The following is a 26,572-nucleotide window of genomic DNA, read 5'->3' as shown; positions in this document are numbered from 1 at the left end:
CCCCACCCACATAAGGTTTGTAACCATTTTCTCGACCCTTGCCAACCTGGATAAACATTTGTCCAAAAAGTGTCTTATCAAGGCCTCAATCATCACAAACAAGTTATCTAACATAACTCCAAGATTTATTTCTTCCAGTTGAATACAAAGTCCATCCTAATTCTTCCCACACTTTATGTGGCTCTTCAATTTATTCACCTCACCAGAGAGCTTGGGTAACTTTTGTGGCTGCTCCCTCCGGTTTCATTTTGATTTTTGTGGACCTAGATCAGGAGGAGGTGTAAGGCCTAGGCCTCCAGCATCTTCCTCTGGGCAGTGCACAATAGCCTCTTCTCGGTCGGTGTTTAACTTAACCACCTGCTCATCCAAACAATTAAGCAAAATAGTATTTAGCTCTATGGGTTCTGCAGCAAAATATAATCTTCCTCAACTGTGGTCATTTCCTGTAGGATTGTCCCTACCGCACATGATACAAACTTAACTCACGATTGAGCTTTTGTTTAGAGTGCCTTGGCGGGTGGAAGAAGTAAAAAGACAAGGAATAGTTGACTTACATTCCCTCTTCTTCAATTACTTGGCAAGTGCCTCAGAGTGATTCATGAAATAGATGGAAGATGACAGAGGGCTTGCCCTGTTCAGTCCTGTGTGGGTGCAGACACCTGGGTGTGCCCTGCGCTGTGGTTGAATGTCAGGCTGAAATGCACCTGAGCAGTGGGCTGGTGACTTCCCCCTTGCCTTCTAGAACAGCTGGGCTTGTTCAGCACTTTAGTCCTGGCCATTGTCTCCTTTGTGGTGTCCAGCGCTGTAGGGGGGTGAACGGCAGGCTTAAATTCACCTGATGATTCAGAAAAGGGGGGGGGTGATGAACAGAGTGTCTGAATTAAGCAGACCACTCTTACCCAGTCCAAAGATCAGGGCTTGATCCATCACCGTTATTTAGCTCACTGCACCATCCCAGCTCAGAACCTGGCTATATGCAAATTAGTCTGTCCCTGGCCCAGTGCATCATGGGAACAGGGCAGACCAAACTACCAAGCCAATTCTTCACCAGAAAGAAGACAAGCTTCCGGGGACCGGTTTCTTAAATTCACCTGAGCGGTGCACTGGGGACTTGGCCCTGCCTCCCATAGCAGTACAGCTTGATGGGCCTTGTTGCTCTTCAAGGTCTACAGCTCTGCCTCTCATATCTTGTGTGCGGAGATCTCTGCACACGCAAGTATATGTGTTAGTAGTAAAGGTAGGAAAGGAAGGGCTGAGGGGAGTGGCTAGAAAATGAGGAATATTTTCTACTAAAGGGGAGGGGCTAAGGGAGGCGTAAGAAGAACTTTAGGGAGGGGTTTAGGGAGGAACATGCACGCATCCAGAAAGAGCAAGCTCATTGCTATTCACAGATTTCCATTTACAACCCCAAAATATCCAAAAAATTCATAAGTGTACTTTAGCTCAAGGCTGGAGTAAGTTCAGCACCACACAAGACCAACCACTGCTACTGCGACTCCCTCATAAATAATGTAATGGAGGTATGGACTTTAAATAAAACCCCATATGAAGTACTGTTACATTATTTTAAAAACATAGTAACATTTTATTTTAGCTGAGGTCTTGTTTCTAAATTTATACTCAAGAGAAATTATTTTCTTTTAATTTAATATATTGAAAATATTTACATTTTTAATTTAAAATTAAGGTATGAATGGTGTACAGTGTATTATATTGGTCTACATATTAAATAAATATATAAACTAATCGGCATTGATATTGACTTAAAAATATATCACCTGTTTTTTTGAAAGTTCAATACACTTTTCTCTATGCTTTTTTATACAAATGGTTATATTTATTTGCCATTTTTATTGACTAAACACTATATTTTAGGCGTGGGAACATGTAAACCTAAACTTTTGAATAACTTTACTCTTGCTGATGGTGAAGAGTCAGAAGTAGTAAAGTTAGTCAAAATTGTAAGAGTACATTTACTTCTAGTAAATCTACATGTGTAGATCTACCTTTGTGACCCCATCAGGCCTGTTTCCAATAGTCAGCTAACTCTGCAGTTGAGACCTTAAAACAATATAAACATGTGGGATGGCCTTTAATACAAAAGTAATGGGAAAAGCAGTGCATGCTGAACTTTGCCCTAAGATTCCTTTATAGCACCAGTGGAGAAAAATATTTGGTACACTATTTAATAAGGGCAGAGTAGAGGACTAGAAAAGCCAGTCATGTCATGAAAAAGTGATTGTATAGTATACACCGGCAAAAAATATTCTTCTGGAAAAGCCAAAATCAGATAATTTCGAATAATTTAGACAATATCCATTTTTTGCAATTTAGTAATTTGCTATTTCGAAAGAGAAGCTCTTTTCCCTCTCTCAGCACACAAAAAGCTGTTCACATATATTTAAACAGGCACAGGCTGGCATCTTGATCATTAAACACTGTACACTAGACCCTTATGGCCCTCAAAGGATACCGTACATGTTGCCCACTATTTGTCAGCCTCATATAATGATGCCGTATATGCTCTGAAATACTCAATTAATTCAGAGCACCATTCCAAGGCAAATAACAGTGCAGCATGTCAGCACCAGGGGGGCCTCATTTTACATTGAGCCCAGCGCTTCTCAAAATTGTTACCAGATGGAGTCATTGGAAGGGTAGAACAAATGAAGGATGTAGAAATATTGCCTTTGAACTCTATCTGTTAGAATATTGGTAAGCATTAGCCTCTGCAAAATAGTGACATCCTAGGTTAAACCGTGCTATGATTTGGTCTTTACTGTAATAGCAAATATATTTATTTTTTCCACTGCCAATCACTTTGTGGTGGATGGGCATGCAAAGTTGGAAATCCCAAAATCTAAAGCAAACATGACTCCATTGAATTTGAAGTTAGCTACGGAAAGCCAGGTTAATCTATAGCTTTTCCACTCCCAATGGATTTTGTATTCAAGTTTGCTCTCCCAATATCTGCTTTCAGCTATACCCGTTTTTTTAATGCACAGTTTTTTTCTATGAACCCCTTATAGTGGCAAGATCCGGCCGTCCGCAATGGAGTGCAGGCCGGATAAAGAGTCCGGGTAGTCCCACAGCAGAGGTACCTTCTCAAGTCCCTTTACATTGGAGGGGGCTAGGAGGAACAGGTTGAGCAAAGTGAACAATCACTGCTGTAGCAAAGAGTATGCCGGACATCATGGGTGATCGTTGCTGAAACACGAAGAGCTGGTTGAAAGTCTCTAAGAGGAGTTTCTGGAGTTTTGGTTTGTGATCACTGTGGACTGCAATTTCTGTAGCGTGAAGTGCAGATCTCGCATTACCGGTCTTCATTGGTGGGCATTGTTGGCACATAGTGCAGGTCTCACCAGAGATTCACGGTCGCCATGGATGGCATAGTCGTGGCATGAACGGGCCAGTTTGTGGTCACAAAGAACTTAAATGTCAGCATTTTTCAACTTTGCTTTCAGGGGTTGCCAGCCAAAGGTTTGGGACCTTTAGGCACAAGAATTCTCTTTAGCAGAGGCCAGTAGCAGTGATCAGGCAGATACAGGCAGGTCCAGTTGGTGCTCAGCAGCTGAGCATTTGCAGGAGGCCTGTGCAATCTTGTTGTATATCTGAAGCTCACACGGAAGGCTAGCCAGCTTCCCTTTGGAGTTACTGGTAGTCCTGGCATAAATACAAGCAGGTCCAGTCTTACTTCTCAGACAGAAAGGCAGTCCCTCAAGCAGCAGAGCAGCCCTTGGGCAGCAGGGCAGTCCTTCTGAAATTTCCATAGGTCCAGGAGTGTTCCAATGAGTGGCTCTGAAGGTCCAAAATTTATACCGGCTGACTGCCTTTGCTAGGCGCGCTCTGTCTAAATATCTGGCACAACCTACACAATGCACAACCTACAACAGCAGAGCCATGTGACGTAGGCAACTGGCAGAAAGACAGTAGATTTGGGCACAAAAATGCCAACTTTCTATAAGTGGCAGTTTTATAATTGTAACTTAAAATCTGACTTTACCATTATATAATTTTACATTTTAATTCAAAAGAGACCAAAATACATTATTCTATATGCTCCCAATCTAAAGATAGCATTTATTAAATGTAATAAGGAAACCAGGTGTTAGTTTACGGAAGAGGTAGGCCCTAAAAGGTGAAACCCCAGTATTTAGTATTAAAAAAAAAGAATGTTCACTCCTGGCTAAAGCTGTATTTTACCAGTCAAAATTTATTTATGTATTTATTTATTTAAACTTATAAAGCGCACAGCTACCCGCAGTGGGTTTCATGGTAAAGTGCATAGAGTACTAAAACCAGCAACAGTATATTCAGCAAAACAGGAGCTGTGAAAGCAAGACGTTCGGGAGACTACCACCAAGGGTGTCCGGTCTAACGCACATAATTTAGGCCACTGTAGCAGACATTTTCTAGCTAGGGCAACTAGAATAGAATGAGTGTATTTGCTTCCTCATGAATGATGGAATGGTAAGGCTAGTACTAAGATCCCTTCTTCAATAAAAGAGATCTCAGCTATGTAATTAATAGTGGACCAGACTGCACCCATGGAACCGGTTTTCTATCGATTGTGGAATCCAGTACACTATAGAGTGATTTAGGGGCCATTGTTGGCATCAACTTTGGCATCACCTATATTAAACCTTTGGAAGTAGTGGGGTTTTCATGTGCCTTTTTGACAGCCATGTGATCTTATGTTTGTTCATAATTTTTGATTCGATGTATGGTCCCAAAGTGCTCCTGCCTGGGAAATTTGAGGGCCTTAGCTTGGTTTCGAGAAGTGGAAAAGGTGATCTTTACCACCAAACCTTTTTTAAAGGTGCTTCATGTTTTCTTTATCAGTGTGTACTATTTCTTGAGGCGACATGTGGATAAGGTTCCTGGTCCATCTTTTTGTGTGAGCCTTCCGGCTCCTTACTTTTATAGGGTTTGTACTTGTCCGCCTATTCAACAGTTTATATTCAGAGATGGCTTGAAATTCAATTGATTTAGTTTAAATGTGTTCCTGCTAAGCCACTGTAGCCAAAGATGTATCTCCTCATTCGAGTTGCATTTTTCACAGGTTATGTTGCAGTCTGAGATAAGAACCTATTTGTGAACCAACTGCAGACCTGCTCACCCATACTAGAATGGCTCCCCTCTCTAGCTGTTCCAGGTTACTTTTTTTAGAGTGAGTTGTGCATCCTTTAGAGAATGCTTTTCTGAGGAAATTATTATACATGTAAGCTCTACAATATGTTCACATCTTTTCACTCGCCAAAACTGAATGAGGTATCCAGTCATACTGCAATGCCACTAGTTTGAAGGGTCAACTTTTTACCAACTATGCAAGCCCTGCCACATTTGGGCTGATGTGCTAGTACCCACAGAAAGAAAGCACCATGTCTATGGTGGAACCAACCTACCATTGATTACTGGCAATGCTCAAATCTCCAACAATGCATTTCTCAGTCTATGCCCAAATGCAGGAAACATTAATTAGGTGGCCCATACCATATACTCAATCTAGAAGGCAAATCATTCAAACTCTTCAGCAATTTGATTAAGGACCTTTGCACTTTGAATATGCTGAAGATTAACTAGCTGAACAACAGTCTTGTCTATTCACATTCTTTTTGCACCATTAACAATTGCCTAACAGTTCCAGTAGTGAAGATAGCTTTCACTTTATTGCACATGCTTCCATTAGTAGCATACACTTCCTGTCATTGCACTTTTTTCATCTACTGGTGGCCAAGTATAAGCAATGTCATTAAACCTCTTATTTTACCCAGATGTATTACAGTGATGCTAGCTTTCCAACATCACACATTGACTGGGAATTTAAGAGCTCCCACAACAACATTGGTCTACATCTGCCTCCTTCATAACAGGATATGGTGGCACAGGGTGGATACTAAATGTAGGCTCTGTAACTTATCAATGTCAGACGTTAATCTTTAGTTACTAATATACCTACGAGACTAGTAGAATCTATAGATTTGCTTAAAGGTTGGGTGAAACATAGGTTTGCAGTAGAAACAAATGTGATAAAAATGTTAAATGTAAGAAAGTCACTGCAAAAAAAACAAGAAAAAAAACTGAAAAATAAAACATTGTGGGTACAAGAATATTAAAAAAATATGCCATGCAATGAATAACAATGCACTGTAAAGACAGCAGTTGCAAAAATAAAGGGTGGGATGGCTTTGGAGAACAGCTTCCTGCAGGACTTCCTGGCTACAGTAATGCTGTGCTTTTCCATGGAAGTGTGGCTAGTAGCAGGACAAGGTAGGTTTGTTGGTAACCCGGACTGTAGGGCATTATTATGGAAGGTCAGGGCGAGCGTCGCTCATTGTTGGATTGGAGCATCAGCAGGGTGGAGATTTGGGGGTGCCACTCCCTAAAAGGCAAAGAGAATGAGTTTGGGTGGAGGCAATGGCAAGGACTAGAGAGGGATAGTACAGGAGAAGGGGTAAAGGATGGAGTGTCCCCCCTCAAAAGAACAATGAGGAGTCCAATAGGAAGGTGGCGCATGAGTGTGGGGGGGGTTCTTTCCCTTTGCAAAGGAAGAGTAATGGATGGGCAGAGAAGGGGACATACAAATACAGAGTAGTAGCAAGGGTGGAGTAGCAGCATAAGCAGAAGTGTAGAGGAGCATCAAGGGAGAAGGCATGGTGGGGCAGGGGTATCTCCTCATGGTACCGATAAATAGATTTAAGCCTGAAATAATGGCATTTTGAAATTCTAATTTTCCCAAAATGATTACCTCTACAAGTTCAACTTAACTTTAAAGTAGTGGACATTTTCACAGTCGACATAATTTTATCCTTTCGAAACAAAGGTATGATACATATGATAAGACCTCAAGACCTGCTTTCAAGGGCAGTCAAGTTTCATAGCCTTTGGTATTTCATTTGTTGAGACAGCTACTCTTACGGATCACCATGCACATACTGCCAGGTTGCAATTTCACACAAGTATCTCAGGATTCATTCACTTGAAAATGTAATAAGTCCATGCAATGGAATATTTAATTCAATACCATGGGGTTGGTATGAAAAATGTGAAAATTGGTCCTTTTATTTAACAATCTTTTATGCTAACAGTTTTTTATGATAGCCGCTTTGGCACTCTCATGGAGAGATTATGAATAGAATATGGAAACCTAGGCTGTGTATCATTCTCATGTTTCAATTAAGTTGTTATCCAATGGAAGGTGAATGTATGATTGCCTCTATTTTTGATATGCCTGGACAAGTTTGTATTAGTGTTCCAAAGAAGAACTCAATGTGCTTCATAAAATTAGCAGTAGCCACAATTCCGATGGGTTACTGTAAGCACAATTTATTACTGTTACATTGAATATCAAGAATATTGCCTGGAGACAGTTCATCTGAAACAATGACTGTTACTCTATTTGGCACAGTCTTACGGTTTGTTTAATATAGTTATTAAACCTTTTAGGCAATTCAAATGAATTGCTCTCTTTGCTGGCTACTGTAGAAGAATCACATGTTTTTGTTTGATTGGCTGTCAACAATGTATGCATGGTGGATTTATGAAGGTACTCCTATCGCCCAGATGTATGTGGGCAGTGACCTAAATGTAATTACCGAAATAGAATGTGATTTTAAATTTTAATGAATTATTGTAGATTAATTTTATTGGTTAAATCTGGGTAATACATTTAAAAGCAAATCTAATGAAAAAAAATACAGGCTTTTCTTAAGATGTCCAGATAATTTATTTTGGTTGTTTGTACCCTTTTAATGAAATTCACCTTGTTACAGTTTTGCCAGAACACATTTTTGTTAACACGTAAAAACCATAAGTATTAAATACCGAGGTGGTGATGCATTTTTGCTATGCATAATAAACACATTATTTATATTGGGAGATCATTAATTTGACAACTTCCTTATAATAATTTTTACATCCAGTACTGTACTGAATTATGTATACCCAAGACCTTTTTATTTCTTAGACAAGGTTCTCTGCTTGTTAACAAAAACTGAGAACCTTGGTAACTTTAAGGAACCAAGATCACCATCAGAATGTGTTACACACACAACTCCTTGGTCAATGATTTACAGGTCATGAGTTTGAATCCAGGCAAGGTCTGAGGTCAATACATTGTAAGCCATTATAATGGGCAATAGTGACACCCGTTATTTGTAGTTCTTAGAAATGGCGGATGTGAAAAATGCAGGACACATAAAATCAAGCAGTTTAGTCTTTAGTTCTGTTATGGCTGGTTTACGGTAACTCTTTACTAGCAGAGATTCCCCAAATCCATTTCGCTTCCCACAAAGTGTTTTTACATTCAGCATCCACACTGCTCATGGGCATTCTGATTTATGTGAAACAGCCTCCATTTGAAGCAAGCAACTTGCCTAAATTACTCTTAAGGCACTAGAGAGTACGCCTTGAATTATCCGACTTGAGAACACAAGCACCAATTGAGGAACTGTGAAATGCATTCTCTCAAAATTCCAGCCATACAGAAGACAAAAACACTGAACCAATCCTTCTCAGGAAAGGCTTCCAGTATCTGGAATTCCATTCTCCCTGTGATCAGGAGAATTCCATCTAATTTAACATCTAGAGGGGAACTGTGAAACCTACTAATCCTGTGGTATTTCTACACTCCAACTGTTACAAGTTTCTGGAATCGTTTAACTTCAGCAACTCTCCTGTTCTTCACAATTACAATTGCCTTTTCTAGATTAGTGTGAGTAGACCCCTTAATTTATTGCACAGTCTTAAATATTTGTCGGTCTTCTTTTCGAGACCAAATGGAGATTCTATGTTAGGATATTTTAAGGATTCTTACTCTGTTCTCTGTGCTTTGTATGTAAATATTATTTCATTTTGGGAGAGAACTTACCATACACAGAATGTTCTTTTATATAGCAACTAATTTTTAATGTTCTGCTTATATGAATACATTGACTCAACCATGATTTATGAAATTTCTCCTATGGAAAATGGTCTGACACTAAAGGTCTTTCTACACTAAAAAAAACTACTAACTTTTTTATGATAGTGGAAACAGTAAAAATGTACAGTATGTGAAATATTGATCTTATAAATATAGTGGAGTATAACATATTAAATAGACCAGAATAACATAAATTAATGATATACATCATATTTCAATCAATTACATCAATTGACAATGTTCAAGTAAATCATTACACCACAAACTATCAGCTTAAGCAGAGTAGACAACAATCTCTAGACTGATGCAAGATAATCTTTCAAATGCCCCCAGATACAATGTTATTTCACCATAGATCCTCTACACTTCACTATTTTGCGTTCCAATTCTTACAATTCCATTACCTCTTTCCACCACTCCCCATATTTGGGTGGAAAAGCAGATTTCCAATTCCTCGCAATATTTAACCAAGCAAGGAAAAGAACATTAAAGACCCAGTCAGTAGTGCTTATACCCAACAAAATTTTCCAAGTGTTTAACCCTTGAGAAGATTGTGTGAGAAATATTTGCAGCTTGACCACAGACCAAAATGGTATAAGTTTGGGGCAGAAAACAAACATATGGGCATTAATTGCTGCTCCAGCTAAGCAACGTGGGCAGCTGTACGATCTATTGTACTATTTACTCAGTTTAGAGGGGCTGATAAAAATATCGGATGTGTGATAGACCTGGCCTCTCAGTCTAGTAGAAGTAATAACTTTATAGAATTGCTCTAGAATGCAAGTGAGTTCTTGCTCCGTGACTTCCTCGCCTAGGCTATGTGTACATTTATCAACACAGATTCCCAAATCATTAGAAAGAGATTGAATAATGCATCTATACTTTTCCAAGGCTGGGCCAATGGAGTAGTAACATTAGAATCCCTACTCAATAGGAAGGCCCAGATCTGTAGATACTTTAAAAAATTTAAAATTCAACCGGGTATGGTGGATCTGAGAACTCATCCATCAGATCTCCTAACCATTCAATTCCTGAGTTTCCCCAGGAATCAAAGTAAGAAGAGGTGAAACAGTCAGGTAGGTCCAGATTATTTAACAGTGGTGTAGAGGCATTAAAAGATGGAGTTTTCAAAAACGTCCTCTTATTACTCCAAATCCTCAAGAGCTAGCTTGGTCCTAACTAACTTTTTTGAAGATCTCTCCGCTTTGGAATTTTAATCAGACTAGTATTCTGATCCATTACAAATGAAACAGTATGAAGTCAATTCTCAGGATACAATTTATACATCATATGAATACGACTGGTCATGGTAGCCCAGTAATAGAAACGCCAATCAGAAGTGCCCATCCACCTTTGGTGATTGGGAGTTTTACATTTTTTTTTTTAAGATCCCCGCTATTTCTTCCCATTCTATATAAATGTTGAAACTATAGAATTTAGCATTTGAAGTACCTATAGGGAACATAAAGAGGTAGTGGGTGAAAGGGATGCATAATTTTGGGAAGGATGTTCATTTTATTTAGATTGATTTTCCCAATTAGAGAGATAGGTTAATCGATCCATTTATCGAGAAACCACCTAGTCTGCCGTAACTGCGGGGTATAACTATATTCATAGTACTGCTTGATCATGGCGGCTAAGATAATGCCCAGATACCTGGCTCAAAGTGTCACTCGCTGATCAGAGCTACTTGCTTCACCTGCTAAGATGAGCTGTGTTTTATTGGCATTCAATCTGTATCCTGCAACTTGGCCAAAATCTAGTGCTACATATTCTACACATTGAATTGTTTGCTCCAAACAATGTGAAAATATTAATATGTCATCCACATAAACTGCCACAGGGGAGGAAAGCAGCAGGCACGGGTTACTTGGGAGACATAAATGTACAAGCCTAATATATGGCTTTAGAGCATAAAGAGCAGGAAAGGCTGACAGCTCTTTCGAGTACCACATGAGATAATAATAAATGGTGTTAATTCCCGATTTATGCTAATTTGAGTTCTCTGGGCTTTGTGATAGCCTTAACCATATTATTAAGTCAGGGGCTAAAATTAAATTGGGCAAGTAGTTCCCAAAGAAACTTCCAGGAGACACAATTAAATGCTTTCTCGGCATCGAATAAAATATTGTTGAGTAGTTTCCGGAGAATTTCAGCACATTCTATTAGTGTTTTGATTAAGTTGGTTTGAGAAATTGTATCCTTCCCTGGAATGGAGCCATGTTGTTCGGGGGATCCAAGCTGAGAGATAATCTTGTCGACTGATTAGTTAAATGTTTAGTAAATATATTAGAATCAGCATTAAGAAGTGAAATTGGTCGATATGAGCCGCACTCTGTTGGGTCTTTTTCTTTAAGAAATATTGCAATAATGGCTTCATTCCAGGAAGACATACCTTCACCAATACTTTGAATCCCTTTTAAGTACTTCCCGAAAAAGTGGAATGATGATCAGTGCAAAGATTTTATATAATTCCAATGGAATACAGTCGGGCACTGGCACTTCTCCTAATGGTTGACTAGCAAATAGCTTGTATAAGATCATCCATTAAGAATTCACTATCCAGTATATCGAATTTAGGTAAATCTAAAGGGGACAGGTAGTCTTTGATATTGGCAGTGCTACAATCCAGATCCTCCTGGTATATTAGGCCATAAAAGTAAAGGAGATCTCGGAGTAAAGAGTGCAGGCTTTGCCTTCGATGTCTTAAATTTCTTAAATTGCAGTTTTTGGCCTGCCAGCCTGGCACAAACAGGCCAGCAGCTTCTCGGATTTCTCTCCCATTCATGTCTTGCACTTAAGAGGGCTTTTTTATTTATGCAAGCCATTATTAAGGCAGAAATTTGGCCTTACAAGCCCATAATTTGTAAATATGTGAAATGACCAGTTGCTGACCGAGCTGAGACCTGTACCACGTGTAGTTGAATTAAGTTGTTCAATTGGCCCCCGAGAGCTCTCTCCTCTTTGCTATCTGCTCTAGAGATCGAAGTATTGAAATATTGAGAGATTCCCCTAATATAACCTTTCAAAGTTTTTCAGATCACAGAGGGATGAGCTGGGCCTTGATTAACCGAATGGAATTCCTGCGTAAATAAGCTTAAGTGCTTGATTTAATCAGAATGATCTAACATATACTTGGGTAAGAAAAATCAACATGGTTTAGTATCAGTACAGCAACTGCCTGTCCACTTTAATTTACTGGCAGAATGATCTGAATGGAGCAGAAGTAGAATCTCAACCTTGCAGCTCTAGGAGATTGAAGCACTAGTCTAACAAAAATCAATACAAGAATATTGCCTAAGGGGCTTAGAAAAAAAAGTATCATTCCAAAGGTCAGAGTTCTGCTCTCTCCATATATCAAGCAGACTCAGCTAAGCCATCATATCTAAAATGCTAGTTTGGGTCTTACCCAGTCAAGCTGTATGCAAGTTATTGGTTGTGGCAAGCGCTGGCTTCAGAATTCAGTTAAAATCGCCCATTATAATGATGGGTAAACTAACATCGCTCAGTTCAATCATCATATTATAGAAAAAATGGGAATCCTGATTGTTCGGTACATATGTATTCACCAGAACAAAATAGCTATTGCTTCATTTATAGAGTATTTCGACTCTAGCCAACCTACCCACATGATATACTTTAGGTTGAAGGGCCCTCAGAGATTTATTAAAAATAATAGTAGACTTCCTGTTGACCTGAGAGGTACATGGCATTTACTAGATCATATTTTCTAGGAGCGATATAACTGACAATATTTTGATATGCAACGGATATCAGCCTATTTTTTAGTGAAATGCGTTTCTTCAAGAACTACAGTATCCATTTCATTTGACAAGCTTCTGAAAATCTCGGCCTTCTTTCTCCCTTTTAACCCATTTACGTTTCATGATATAATGTTAACCATCTCCCCTTTTAAACCTTCTGTTACTCCTTTCTAATTTCTCAAACATGAAGCATGTACACTTTGTTTACTCTCTTTTTCCCTTTATCTTTCACCCTCCTTCACCCCCAGCTCTCTCTTCTCTTCTCGTCCCTCTCCCCCTTCCCCTCACCATCTCCCCGACCACCTTCCCCCCTCTTCTCCTCCCTCCCCTCTTCTTCCCTCTCCCAACCTCCCTACGCCCCTCTAGGTCCGCAAGTGATCCCAAGCTTGGCACGTTCTGGGGATGGACACCCACCCTGTTCTTGAGATGTCAAGCCTGACATCCAGACAATACTGGAGTATTCCTCATTCCTCAGAATCATAATCATTAAAGTGACCCTCACCCCCCAAACCTAGTGAAGATCCTGATTGTCATGTATAAATCCCAGAGTAATCAATGTGCATTTCATTCAACATCTAAAAGGCCCCTAGCTTGCACTCATTCTGAAAATATAACAAAGGATCCTTACCAGTCTAGGACTGGGACAGACAAAGCCTTAACTTTGGGAATACCAACCCTTAGCCAAATTCGGAATAATAGAGAAAATGTAACCCTCTGCTACAAAGAATCTCCTGCGTTCCTTGGCAATTGAAAGTATTCTTTCATTGACATTAAAGTCCTGAAAATACACAATCATACTACGTGGCATGTTCCCTGCCTTATACGGCCCTGTTGGAACCCTATGTGAAGGGCAATCAAAAGTAGATCTATAGAGGTTTGCTCGCTGTCTCACTAGCGGCCCAAAACATGAGCGAAATAAGTTTGGCAAACTATTTAATCATAGCCGCATCGGAAAGGTCCATGCCTGCTGCCATTTCTGAACCCTCTGGCACTGGAGGATACTTTGATTCTCAAACTTGTCAACTTGCACCACCTAGTTGCTTTTAACTATCCAAATATCCTTTAATATAGTCTTGAGTGTCTGTAACTTTCTCTTTTTTTCTTTCCAGTTTTTGTCACGTATAGACAAATTTGAGTATTGCATTTAGGGAGGATTACGTTACAGTACTAAATGGCATACTCAAAAACCACTGTTAAAAACGTATCACATTGAGACAAGAATTTCACATTTTTGTAGCAATGAGAATTATGGCATGTTTCAAAATAAATCGTTTGTGTTGATGTCTATGACATGCATGTATCTGGTTACCAATTGAGTATATGATTGTACCTATGTTATGCTTGCAGCCCTAAGGAAGCCCTATTCAGGGAGGAACGTGTTTTTTTCAGTTCGGTGGCGGGTTGAAAGATACCGCTTTGTCGGAGGAGTTTCCATGGAGTGACTTCTTTCATAAAGGAAAAACCATAGATGCCTCACCTATCATAGTGAGCACTTGACAGTCTGTTTGGACATAAAGACCATGAACTGGATTTGAACATGTATCCTGGAATTCAACTTCATCGTTTTTGAGCAATTGCGGATTATATGAAAATATGGGGACAAACCAAAGCGTGTGACTGGGAGTAATTTCATTTGTGGAACAAAACTACATGAATTTGAAGTAATATTGGACGATATAACGATCTGGGTACATTCCCGATAATCTTTTAGATTGGAGTATTTTGACTACTGCCCTAAGGAAGCCCTATTCAGGGCGAAAAGCGTTGGCTGCACTTTGGCTGCATTATGTCATCGCCTTATGTCATGTGTGGTCCAAGTATCCAATAAAGGATCAGATACAACATCACTGAAGAGTCTGGATTGATTCTCTTGTCTTGCATTTGTACATCTCAAAACGCTTCTATTGCCTCTCTTTGCTTTTTGTTGTATATCATAGTGATGTGGTCTGTTGGCAGTGGACCAGGGAGGTGGGCAACAGCGACTTTGTGAAATCTTTTGGAAACGTTGTATAGCTAGGGAGTGCAGCTTTAATCATCCCTTAACAATTGAAGAGAGCATCTTCTCCCTGTGATGTATTGTCAGAGGCAGCTAGGTGCAGAGAAAAGCTTTCTACGAAATGCAGGAGACAGCAAAAGCTTCTGCTGAAGGAAGGCGACGGACATAAAAAAGAATATGGCTACCACAGCTGTTAGAGACAGCAGACTTATTGGAATGCAGGCCTGGTACATCCTCTGGCAGCCTTGTGGCTCCCTCTGCTGTTCCCACAGCACCACAGGTCCATGACCATCTTCCAGCATCCTCTGCACTGATAAGGGTTCACAACTAATCATGGCTCTGCCAGCTCCTGCATCCAGAAAGCAGGGCATGCTGACAGGATAGAAGAGTGCTATATAAGGGCATGCGGCTGATAGGCACGGGTAGGAACATCATACAACAGGATCCAAACATTCTACGCTGAAACAGCGAGGGTAGATGCAGGCAGCACTTCAGTGGGAAATACTATTCACAGGAAATACAGCACTCCTATCGCAGAGGGCAATATGGCGTCCGGCAGCGACAAAAGTACTAATTAGATAAATACATAAATTAGTATTAATCAGCCCTTGAGCAGACCATATTAGACTGTTTTGATCATTTATAACTATAAGAATTTATGTGCATATTTTCTTGCATGTTGCCATTAATTTTAATACATAGTTTACACTTGTAAGATAACTGTTAATGGGCTAATTTTTCATTGATTTAAAGTGTTATTTAAATGTTTGTATAAATATTTCTGAAAAAGACTAAAATGAGGGATGACAGATATGATTTTTAATACATAAATCATGGTAAGTCATGAATTACAATTAGTTCTATAACTATAACCGGAACGCATCTAACTGAGGTCAATGGGAGTACACTTATAGCCCTTGGTTTGATCCATTCCTTTCTCAGGCACTATTCATAGCCACACAAGTGGTCCATCACGTTTATCGGCCCATGTGGGGTTACTGTGGGTGGAGGGAAGTTTATGGATACCTGAAGTTTCAATCATAGACAAAAAAATGAAAATGCATGATTTCAGGCAAGGTTTGATGTTTGTAGAGCATTGTTGGGCAAGAAAAACACATAGGATCCATGCAGAGCACACCACCCTGGGATCCCCTCTTTGTATGGTTTTTAAAAATGGCTGTGGTGCATAGGTATGCATAGGTGGTGCCACAGTACAACCCCAAATACCAGAGCTAACTCTATTGCCTATCTATCAAAGTAGTGCATTTGGGCATTTTTTTGTGGTTTCTTGGGTACTGTTCTTATCGGGGACATGTGGGAACTCAGAGTGGAAGTAAACCTGTGACTTGTTGCAGATTCAAGAACTTTCAATCACAAAAATGTGAGTAAAATGTCAGATTTTTACCAAAGTTTTAAGTTTTCAAGGCGTCTGGGTAAAATGGCCTCGAGAAAGCAACACAAATCATGAATTCCTGGACCAGGGCCGGACTGGCATAGTGGGCACCGGGCATTTCCCCCATGGGCCGGAGGGGTGAGGCCCGGTTTTGAACACAGGGTCCGGCTTTGTTACTTGAGGGTGGTTTTGCCGCAGTGCTACAATATCTGTCCCCTGTAACAAGAGTGGTCTGTTTTAAGTGGAAAAATGTGATGTGTCCATGTTGCGTTTTGGGCTGTTCCTGTTGCAGGCACTTGACCTACCCACAAAACGGAGGTACCATTTTTATTGGGAGACTTGGAAGAATGCTGGGTGGGTGCGAATTCGTGATTCCTAGCAGTTGCCACAATTTTTCATCATAGTTATGTGAGGAAAATTAGTTTTTTAGTCAAACTTTGGGGCTTGCAAGGGATAATGGCAAAAAAAACAGCAAGAGCCACGCAAGGCACCCAACGTGGATTCCCCCAGTTGTCTAGTCTTCAAAATGTTCAAGTCTGCTAGCTTTCCTTATGTGCCAGCTGAGCTAGGGCCCTAAATCCAGTTACCCTCATTGGAAAAAAGGGTCTGTTTTCAGTGGGAAAATGTGATACGTCCATGTTGTGTTTTTGACAGTTTCCTGTCGCGGGCAGTAGGCCTACCCACACAAGTGAGGTACCATTTTTATCAGACCACATGTGGCAGCATAAAATTGCTAAACATTTGTTATCACCATTTGGATTTCACTGCATTTGAGCCTTCTAAATCCAAGCCAGTGTGTAAGAAATTAGACGTTTTTAATAATACCCTCTAAATCATTTGCTAGTAATTGTACCCACAAATTCAGAGTAGTACAAACAGCCACTGATCCTAAACACCATATCTTGTGCTCATTTCAGAAATGTATAGGTTTCCTTGACACCCATTTTTCATTCTAAATATTTCACCACATAAATTGGTCTATACTCAGTACACAATGAAAAACCATTGCACATTGCAACTCAGTTGTTGGCTCTGTGTTCCTAGGGTACTTGGAGAACCTACAAACCCTAGACATCCCTGCAACCCAAAGTGTCTAGGGGACATAATGGTATATTGCTTTTGTAAATCAGCCATCGTGGCAAAAAATTAGAGATGAAAATGCTGGCAGAATTGGCCATTTTTTCGTCTCATTTTCAATCTTTCTTTATTTCAACAATTCATTTCTGTGGGAAAACCTTGAGGAATCTACACATATGAGCACAGGAAAGCTTTGAAATGTTATTGACTTTCCATAGATCTATAGTGTTCCTGAATCATTCAGGGGTTTCACACTGGTTTCCACCACAAACTGGAAGTAGGTTGCGGGCACAAAAAGAAATAGGAAAAAGGGGCAACCTCTTTGAAAAAAGCGAATACTGTGGTAAAAATTCGTTTTTTTAAATGTGTTTCTGTATGTTCCTGAAAGCTGGTAAGATGATGATTTTAGCACAGCAAACTGTTTGCTGATGCCATTTTCAGGAAAAAAACAGGCACTTATCCGGAGCACTTTTTTTGCTATTTTTGAACCAAAACTGAAAATTTAGCTACATTTTGCCTATTTCCTCCCTCCCGAGGAATTCACAAACCCTGGATACCTTTAAAATTCCCAGGATGGTTGAACAAAGGACGCAAATTTGACATGGATACATTATGTGGGAATAAGGCTATGAAGTCCTAGGTGCCAACTACCCCAAATAGCCAAAAAAGGGTTTAGCACTTGCAGGAGGGGGCTTAGAATGGGCGAGCCCGTAAGGGGTTAAAATCATTATCCCAAACATCTTGATTTATTCAATATAAAATATACTGCATAAAACAGGTTTACATCTAGAAAACAACTGATGAAGTTATATCGCCTTATCCAAAGTGCAAGACCAATTTTACAGGCGGCACATGCCATTTTGTCCTAAAAATTATAACAAATGGGGTTTCTGAACTGTATTTAAGCTATGTAGTGAGCTTGTAGACACATTATCCCAAAGCAACCACTGTAATGCTTAAAATGTAACCTGATTTACATGATACACCTACACCAACCCTTCACATCATAACATTACATCACTTGGCTCCCTCATCAATCAAGCTTCCCTATATACTTAGGTTTAACATTTTGAATGGTGATCCTACTTCAAACCTTTATAGTAACAGAACTTGAACCCGGTTAATACACCAGGCTCACTTGGCAGTGGCTTCAGCAATTTCTTCCCAACATCTAGATAAAACAGGTATTGAAACAACCTGGGGCTCTTAGCTTTTTCTGTGATGAGAGCAGTTCAGTGAAGCTATCAAACTCCGATTAAAACGTTAGGCTTCTCAGTGATGATAACTTTAGATGTGTAGAATGCACAAGTTGTGCCCATTTTATTTTCGAACTCCAACTCTCACAAAACAATAGATCACTTGGATTAACCCTGGACACCAACCTTAAGGAACACATTGCCGGAAACAAAAAGACAGCCTGGTTTCAGTACTCTTTTAAAGAAAAAACGTTTGTTCCAGAAATAGATTCCAGAACTGCTGTTGAAGCCCTTAGTAGAACATTGGAATGTAGAGCACTCCATTGAAGACAATGGAGTGCTCCCTGCTTCTAGGGGGCGTTAAAGGCCCGCAGAGCAACATTCCAATGTTCTACAAAGGCTTCTCGAAGCTCGAGGGGATTTATATACCCTTGAGCTTCGAGAACCCTTTGTTTAATTTGTTAGAACATTCTGCCCTATAGTGGCAGAATGTTATAATAGCCTTATAGCCCTTCGTAGCAGGGCTAAACCGGCAATTAAAGTCCCGCTGTCTCGTTAAAGTCCCTCGCCTTCGGCTCGGGGCTTTAACGATTCAGCGGGCCGGTATAGCCCGCTACGGCGGGCTACAAGGCTATATTCTCTCATCTCGGAATTGTAGTAATGATCTACTCCATGGCCTCCCAGACTCCAAACTGGCACCCTTTAAAGGCGCCTAACAGGCTGCAGCATGTCTTATCCACAGCCTGAAGAAATGGTATCATATCATCCACACCCTAAAGGAACTCCAGTGCTCCACCCTTGCTAACCTACACCATCTTCAACATTAGCTGTATCATTTACAAAGTCGTCACAGCCAGGACACTATTATCTTGCAGAAAAGCTCTCCATCTCTGGTAATTCTCTGTATACCATTAGCTTGGACACCATCAGACTAAGAAGTGTAATAAATATTGACCAAGACAACAAGCCTTTTCCAACTATGAACCCAGGATCTGGAACTACATCCCCATATCGATGAGAACTGCTTCAACACTGCTCCAATTTAGGACAGATTTGAAGACTCACTTCTTTAAAGAACACTACATCACAAAGCATTAACCTTCCACAACTTTACTTTCTCTCCAATTGCTCAGCAAATTTAAGCTTGCCTTTGACCATGCACATTCCTCTGCTGCCCTGTGTGTAGGTTTGCACTATAGGAATAACCTACACATTCATACACAAACTCATGTCCAAGGAAGAATTAAGATTATTATTAAAATTTATATTAAAAACCTCTATTTCACAACCCTCAGAAAATGTCTCTACTTTTAACAAAATCGATATGTGGTGTTAATGTTCTAGCTCAGCCCAAAACCAAGGAAATCATAATTTTACTATGGTGGAGTATGAGATTTTCAAAAGATTTTCACAACCCAGTACATCTCAAATTCCTGTCTGAAAAATGAGTGCACTGGGATATCTCCACAGAATAACCCAGCAGAGCAGGGTCGTCACCACCACAGTACTTTCAATATTCATTATGCCATCCCTTTCCTGAGAAGGTTTTAAAGGGCTGGTTTTGGCTAATTATCTTCCTTAGCCAATCTTTATGTGAAAAGTTATGTGACCCCCACAAAGAGTATGTATTACTACCTTTGCTTGGTAAATGATCAGCAAAGATGAAAGAGTTGTGCCACCTATCATAAAATTGTACACAGCTAGAGACTATGGGAAGTGTTATCTATTATTTCATTACATTCTCGGTATTTGGGAACTACAGTTTTCTTCAATTCTTGTACACAAGGATGGTGCACAGAAAATCCAGATGTTGATGTGGATCTTGCGCTATGTTTGAATAAAAAGATTTTCCGGGCCTCTAATTTACGGGCCCAGCACTATAAAACAGTTTTTAACCTTTATCACACACCCGCAAAACTATTCGCCTGGGGAGTAAGAGAAAATGATAGATGCCCGCGATGTAATGGTAGCCAAGCAGATATCTTACATATGTTTTTCCACTGTAATCGGCTAGAGTCAATAAGAGACGAGATAATGAAATTTTGGGAGGTGCTGCTAGGTCATAAGATCGATCTATCCCCGACTCTGATGTTATTGGGTACGGACTCTAAGTTGAATCTCGGGAAGGAAGAGGAAGCCCTAGTCTTTATGTCAGTCGCCGTACTAAGGATTTTAATTTCGGCAGGTTGGAAAGATGTTACAGCTCCCTCTTTCCAGATGTGGATCTCTAGATCATAAGTTATACACAATGAAGAATAATGCTTATATGAACTGAAGGGGTCAAAAAAACGAGAGATGGGAAGACGCATATGGGCCCCCATAACAAACTGTAGGGAAGCTAGATCAGGCCTGATTGGCTGTATGACAATGTAATGTTAATGAAAGAATGTTTTATAAGATCAGCCTTTTATAAGTGTAAGTCTCTATTTTAACTGTGCATATATGTATTCCTTGATTGTTATTGCTACTCTTTTGTATATTGATTTTAGGTATACTTGTAATGAAATACTCTGTCCTTTATGCATCCTAACCCAAATAAAAAATATTTTTTTTAAAAAAGGATGGTGCACATAGAAAACAATGAAACATCAGCATATGGCAAACCTGTTATAGATGACCCATTTAATTTTGGGACCGCCAAAGTTACTGCTGACAGATCAGGATACAGGACATTATTAAAAAATATTGAACTATGTTGAGTCAAACATGCATCCCGTCTAACGCCTCATTTATACTAAAACCCTCAGTACACTAACCACTTGGGCATATTTGATTTTAGCAGTATCTTAACTGTATAACACCTAATATGGCCTGTATAAGCAGACTTGCCACTGTTGACCTCAGTAAAGACTTGTCAAAGTTTACTTTTTTGATCCAAATATACTACCCTTTTTAACAAGTAATGCTTTATAAATAAAAGATTCAGTCAAAGTCCTAGTTCTACAGTGCTGATGCCTTTTCAACACCTACTGAACCTAGCTTGAGTATCTTTAAGAGCATTTGTAATCACCAAAAGCTCTTTTAACACAAAGTATAATCTTCCAGTGCTTAATTTGAACTAGTGGTTGTTGGGGGGAAGAAAGGGGGGGTGGCGGAGAGGCACATGCACTCATGTTTGGGGACCGGCACTTACTGTTCTTCATCAGAAATCAAAAAAACAAGGAGAGAAAGCAGGAACCTGCAATAGTGTGATAAAAGAGTGACGGAGTGTCTAGTGCTGGATTTAAAAGGCATTAAGTGGATTGAAGACTTTGTAAACATTCAATAGGGTCAGCTGTGACCTTCTGAGCAGACCTCTGGCCATCAGCACTCATTCTTTAACAAATTAAGCACAGAATACTTCCCTAATATCATCCAATAGAGATATTGGTCTGTAATTCTTCAGGCATATTTTATCTCCAATTTAGTTTTTTCTATCATTCGCTGAGATCTCCATGATACCGAAACCACACCAGCCTTTAGGACTTCAGGGCAAAACAATGTATTTATTTAATCCACCATATTAACTCTCTTGGATTTTGATGGACTCAAGTTTGATGTGGACACATTCATGTTCAAGAATTTGAGGTCTTTTTCAACCACTTCAGGAGGGCTTGAAGACTTTTGAATCTTCTGGGCCTTAAAGAACCAAAAACCTCATTGATCAAATTGATAATTTCTGAGACATCCACTATTGTGTTGGAAATGGTTTGTAGCTTAGGGTCTGAGCACATGGAAAAGTTTATTAAATAGTTAGATTGCCATATTTACCCTTGATCATACGAAAAAAATGCTCAAAGTACCTCAATAGTGTTTCCTTGGAAGACAGCTAGTCTTTAATTTCACAGTACGGGCCATGCCCCCGGATGTTAAGGCTGGTGTATCCGACAGTGTGCCACTAGATTTTCTGGGACCTGAAGTTCCATTACACAGCAGCATCACAGGTCCTTCAAAGCAAAACAATATAAAATCTGCGACAGTCTCGGAAAGAGTCCTTATCCCATAGGGTAGTAATAGCACACGGCCAACTAAGAGAAGCGGGTGCACGCGGAGAGTGGCCATCCTAAAACGTCATAGAACGGACCCTGTCCGCTGATGTTGTAATGAGCATACCACGTTGCCAAGACAGCTAAGAATTCAGAAAGGTCTTGGTGGCATCATCAGTAATGCACACCAGGAGGGCAAAAATCAGAGCAATAAGATTTGCTCTTGAGAGCGATTTAAGAACTCACAGGGCTGCAGGTGAAGTGGGAAAAATCCACATAGTGGGCCCAGCTCTGCAGAAGATCCTTATGTCTCACCTACTGGTGGCTACGGTTCATTTTCAATATTCGGGAATGACCATCTCTCACAATCAGCGTGAGGCCTGGGACTCTGATATTTCATATTTGCTGCACCACTCTTGAAAGAAACTGGCGGCTTGGTCTCGGCTGCCCCTCTCAATGATGGGCAGAGCAGGGTTTTTTAAGATGTTACCCCCACCCCCCCCCCCCCCACCCCCCATATTTATATGTGCTGCAAAACTATCCTTCTGCCTACTTTCTTCGTTGAGCTGCAGTAGATGGCAACTAAGTACCAGTGGGTGGGGAAGCTTGCCAGGATAGACTTTCGTAAATGCACTCAGTCTGTGTATGACGGTGGATTGGGGGTACCAGACCTTAGGCCATACTACTGGGCGACCCGGTTAGTCCCAATTGGAGACTGGTTATTTGATGACCAGCATGATTTTGCAATGCAGCAGTTTTGGCTACCCTTGAGGGACTAGGGCCTTGCTGCATGGCGCCCCTCCCCCTCCCCCCATGTGCATGCAGGTTATGAGGATACCAATTCTGTGCTGGCGGCAAGTGCTAGAATCCATCAAATGGCTGAACAGGAATGCTGCTCAGACACATTTGTGGATGGGTAGTTGGCTGAAGATGGTGGTGAGGAAGGAGGTACTTGAGCCCTGGGATCTCATCAGCAAAATCATAAAAACTATTACAGCATCTTACTGCATAAAGCATAGGTGCTGGATTTTTTGGATGGAATCCACACAAGTATCTGATCTCTAGACCTTTTGTAGGTGTAAAAACCTCTTCAGACTCCATCTGCACCAGCTGGCACCTACAGAATTGTCTAAAGACATGAAAGCACTCTTACAGGATCATCTTAGAAGGTACTCAGGCTCCTTAGGACACCTTCTGCCCCCCCAATTATTCTTTAGATAACTTTACTATGAAAAATGCAGTGCCTAACCTCTTCCACATGTCAGCTTCCCCCTCGCCAGAAGCTTAGCCCCCCCACCATGCCCTTCTAAACAATTGAATCCACCTTTTTACTGTCATGAACTTTCATGAACTCTTAGAAGAAACTTGTATCCTCAGGTCTTCATCCTGATTTCTTGAGCTGGCCACTATTGAATTTGGTTCGATATTTCTTTTGCTTGGAGTCGCCTCTTGCAGAGCATCGTCAATCTATGATGATCCAAGCCAGGATATCTTCGTTCTTTTCAGACTTTTGTCCAGTGGTTGGTGCTGATGTGCAGCTGGCTGTGCCCTTACTCTCTCCTAACTGCACCAAGCAATGACTGCCTCAGTGCGCATGTCAGCTCACAGGGTTATTGTAGAGTATAGGGTTTAACATGAAGCTGGACCCTTCGAAGAACTCCTTTAAGGCAGAGGTATAATGGTGAGACCCATAGTTAGGGAACCATTCACGGATGGATTGCACTGACCCTTGAACTTGTTCGCATTTCACTTACGCCCACCCACTGGATGTGTGAGTAAACCAAAGTTGGTCACTTAACCCCTTCTATGCTCATGACTGAGCCGCTCCGTCATGAGCCTCGGTTGAGCTGTGCTCATGACAGAGCGGTTCCGTCATGGCCCGCTCGGCGCGCTTGCGCGGCGCAAATTACGCGCCTGCGCTGGACGTTCCATTGAGCAGGCGGGGCCATGACGGAACCGCTCCGTCATGAGCACAGCTCAACCGCGGCTCATGACGGAGCGGCTCCGTCACGAGCATGCGAGCGCCGCTCGGCCCCCCCGCCCCCTTAGCGCTGCGGCGGAATTTCCGCCGCAGCGAAGGGGTTAATACCCCATTACTAGAACTAGAACTCCGCAATGTCCTGACTTGTTCTATTGGAATATTGTATGCAAACAGAGTTCTTTTCTAAGCAAATTAGCAAAGGTGCTGACCGATTGTATTGATAAATTCATCTAGTTTGTCGTATATGTGCACATTTTGCTATTTCACAGGCAGAATGTTGATTTCAAGCAAATCCTTGAGAAGCCTGATATTAAATACATACAGACAGCATCTGTTGTCAATAGCTGCAAACAAGAGAGAAAAGCAAGACCTTTTTCACAATGCAGTCGGTTCTCCAGAGAAGATCATCATATGAGAAATGAAGCATGAACATTCTGGCTAGTATTGGAGGTAATATTTCATGATAAAGTACCAAATTATTTTATATATCCATATTTCATCTAAGTGGCCCTTTAATTGCAGACTCCCATCTCTACATATTAAAGAACATGGTGTGGATTTCATTTTAGCTGCAAAAAACACAATTCGATAAATTATCAGGACATCAAAAATTCGCGACAGATTCCCTCTGCATGCACTGTGGTCAGAATTAATGCATAGGGTCTAAACATTGTAACCACTTCTCGTGGAATTAATATTATTTTTGCAGCCGTGAGACAAAGGAGGCGTCATTCACAGTTATTTCTTTTTATGAGCTGCTCCCCCGTGTGTTTCATTATTAATGAAGGCATGCTAAGGTTGAAAGGAAAAAAAAAATACTTTACCCCTGTGACATCCATAACCTTAATAGCAGCGAGCTGTCCTGTTTTAACATGGCGACCCTGCAAAGACAAAAAGAAATTACCGTGAGCGTTTGCATTGCATTTCGTGCAGACAATTAAGGCTGGTTCTTAATTTTAAAAAGTATATAAATACAAGGGTTCAAACTATTTCTTAGTAGCCGGCTGGCAGCGCTGCCTAGTCCCAATTGAACAGCATGCTTCTTTCTTCCACCACCCTTCAATTCCTGTCTCTTCATCTCCTTTCTGCATGTTCTTTTCCATCCCTACTTTCTCCCCCTGTTACTTTTTTCATCTCCCTTTCCTCCTTTTTTTTGCCCATCTCTCATTGGCTCTGGGTCAAACTCGGATTATGAGAAAATTGTCCTGGTCAATAAAAAAAAGTGAGGATGCCCACTATCTGCAACCACCGGCACAAATTAAGCACAGTTTCATAGTGCTGCTTGCACACTTCTATAAAAATGTGCAGCAATGAGTTGTCACCATTTTTCTGGACCACTCGTGGTAGCTGAGCCACACAATTGCCAAGCACCTTTTGGCTTCTACAAAAATGTCTTTTTCCATTGGCACCGGTACAAGGTCAAAATATAAAATTAGTGCGAACCACTGCAGAAGTGCCCAGGTGCCCAATGTGCACTGATTCTGTTCAATTTGACATGTCATGCCCTTTGGCCAATTTTGAAGTTACTTTTACCATACATTTTTTTTTATTTATTTAAACTTATATTGCGCGCAGCTACCCTCAATGGGTTTCCCGGTGCCAGGGATAGATAGAAGAAAGAAAACCAGCAAAAGGCCCAAACCAGAACAAACAGTGCAGAAGGATCAGTTAAACAGAAGAGTCTTCAGTTTTTTTCGAAAAGGAATGAGATCAGTCTCGGCTTTCAGAGCCGACGGAAGAGCATTCCACATCTTTGGGCAAGATAAGAAAACGAACGCCCACCCATTTTGGCCAATTTAATTCTGGGGACCAGGAAATTGCCACTAGTGGAAGATCTTAAAGTGCGACCAAGCTTGAAATGAAATGAAATGAAAATAGGTTTTATAAAGCTCAGAATAGCTGCCCGGAGGCGTCCCAGCGCTGAAAACTAACAGGTGTTGCCCATAGGGCCGAGTACAGGAGAAGCAACTTATTTGTTAAACAGGAAAGTTTTTAAATTTTTCCTAAAAGAAGTAAGGTCTGAGTTGGACCTAAGATGATAAGGTAGGCTGTTCCACAACTTGGCCGCGTTCAAGGAGAAAGAGTGACCTCCTGCTCTAGATCTCTTAACCTTTGGCACTACTGCCAGTAAGGCATTAGTGGATCGAAGTTGTCTATTGGGAAGATAGGGGGTGATTAAGGTGCGACTAATTAGTGGCCCAGTTTCCCAAAAAGATTGATGGGCCACACAGAGATTTGAAGCTGACCCTGTCTTTCACGGGAAGCCAGTGTAATTTT

At 40.7% G+C, this 26,572-nt stretch overlaps 1 protein-coding gene across 19 annotated transcripts in view; it reads right to left on the bottom strand.

Moving 5' to 3' along the window:
• Positions 1 to 26,572, bottom strand: part of TNIK (TRAF2 and NCK interacting kinase) — a 724,668-nt gene that overhangs the window by 350,901 nt on the left and 347,195 nt on the right. For all 19 annotated transcript variants that reach the window (XM_086944405.1, XM_086944396.1, XM_086944403.1 and 16 more), the window contains exon 3: positions 25,120 to 25,176. In XM_086944405.1, coding sequence (XP_086800531.1) covers positions 25,120 to 25,176 — 57 coding nt within the window. The remainder of the gene's footprint in view (positions 1 to 25,119; positions 25,177 to 26,572) is intronic.

This window comes from Lissotriton vulgaris, chromosome 11 (assembly GCF_964263255.1).
Source record: "Lissotriton vulgaris chromosome 11, aLisVul1.2, whole genome shotgun sequence".
In the NCBI taxonomy this organism is placed as follows: domain Eukaryota; kingdom Metazoa; phylum Chordata; class Amphibia; order Caudata; family Salamandridae; genus Lissotriton; species Lissotriton vulgaris.
Note: the sequence above shows the minus strand (reverse complement) of the source record. Positions and strands in the feature narration are given on the sequence as shown.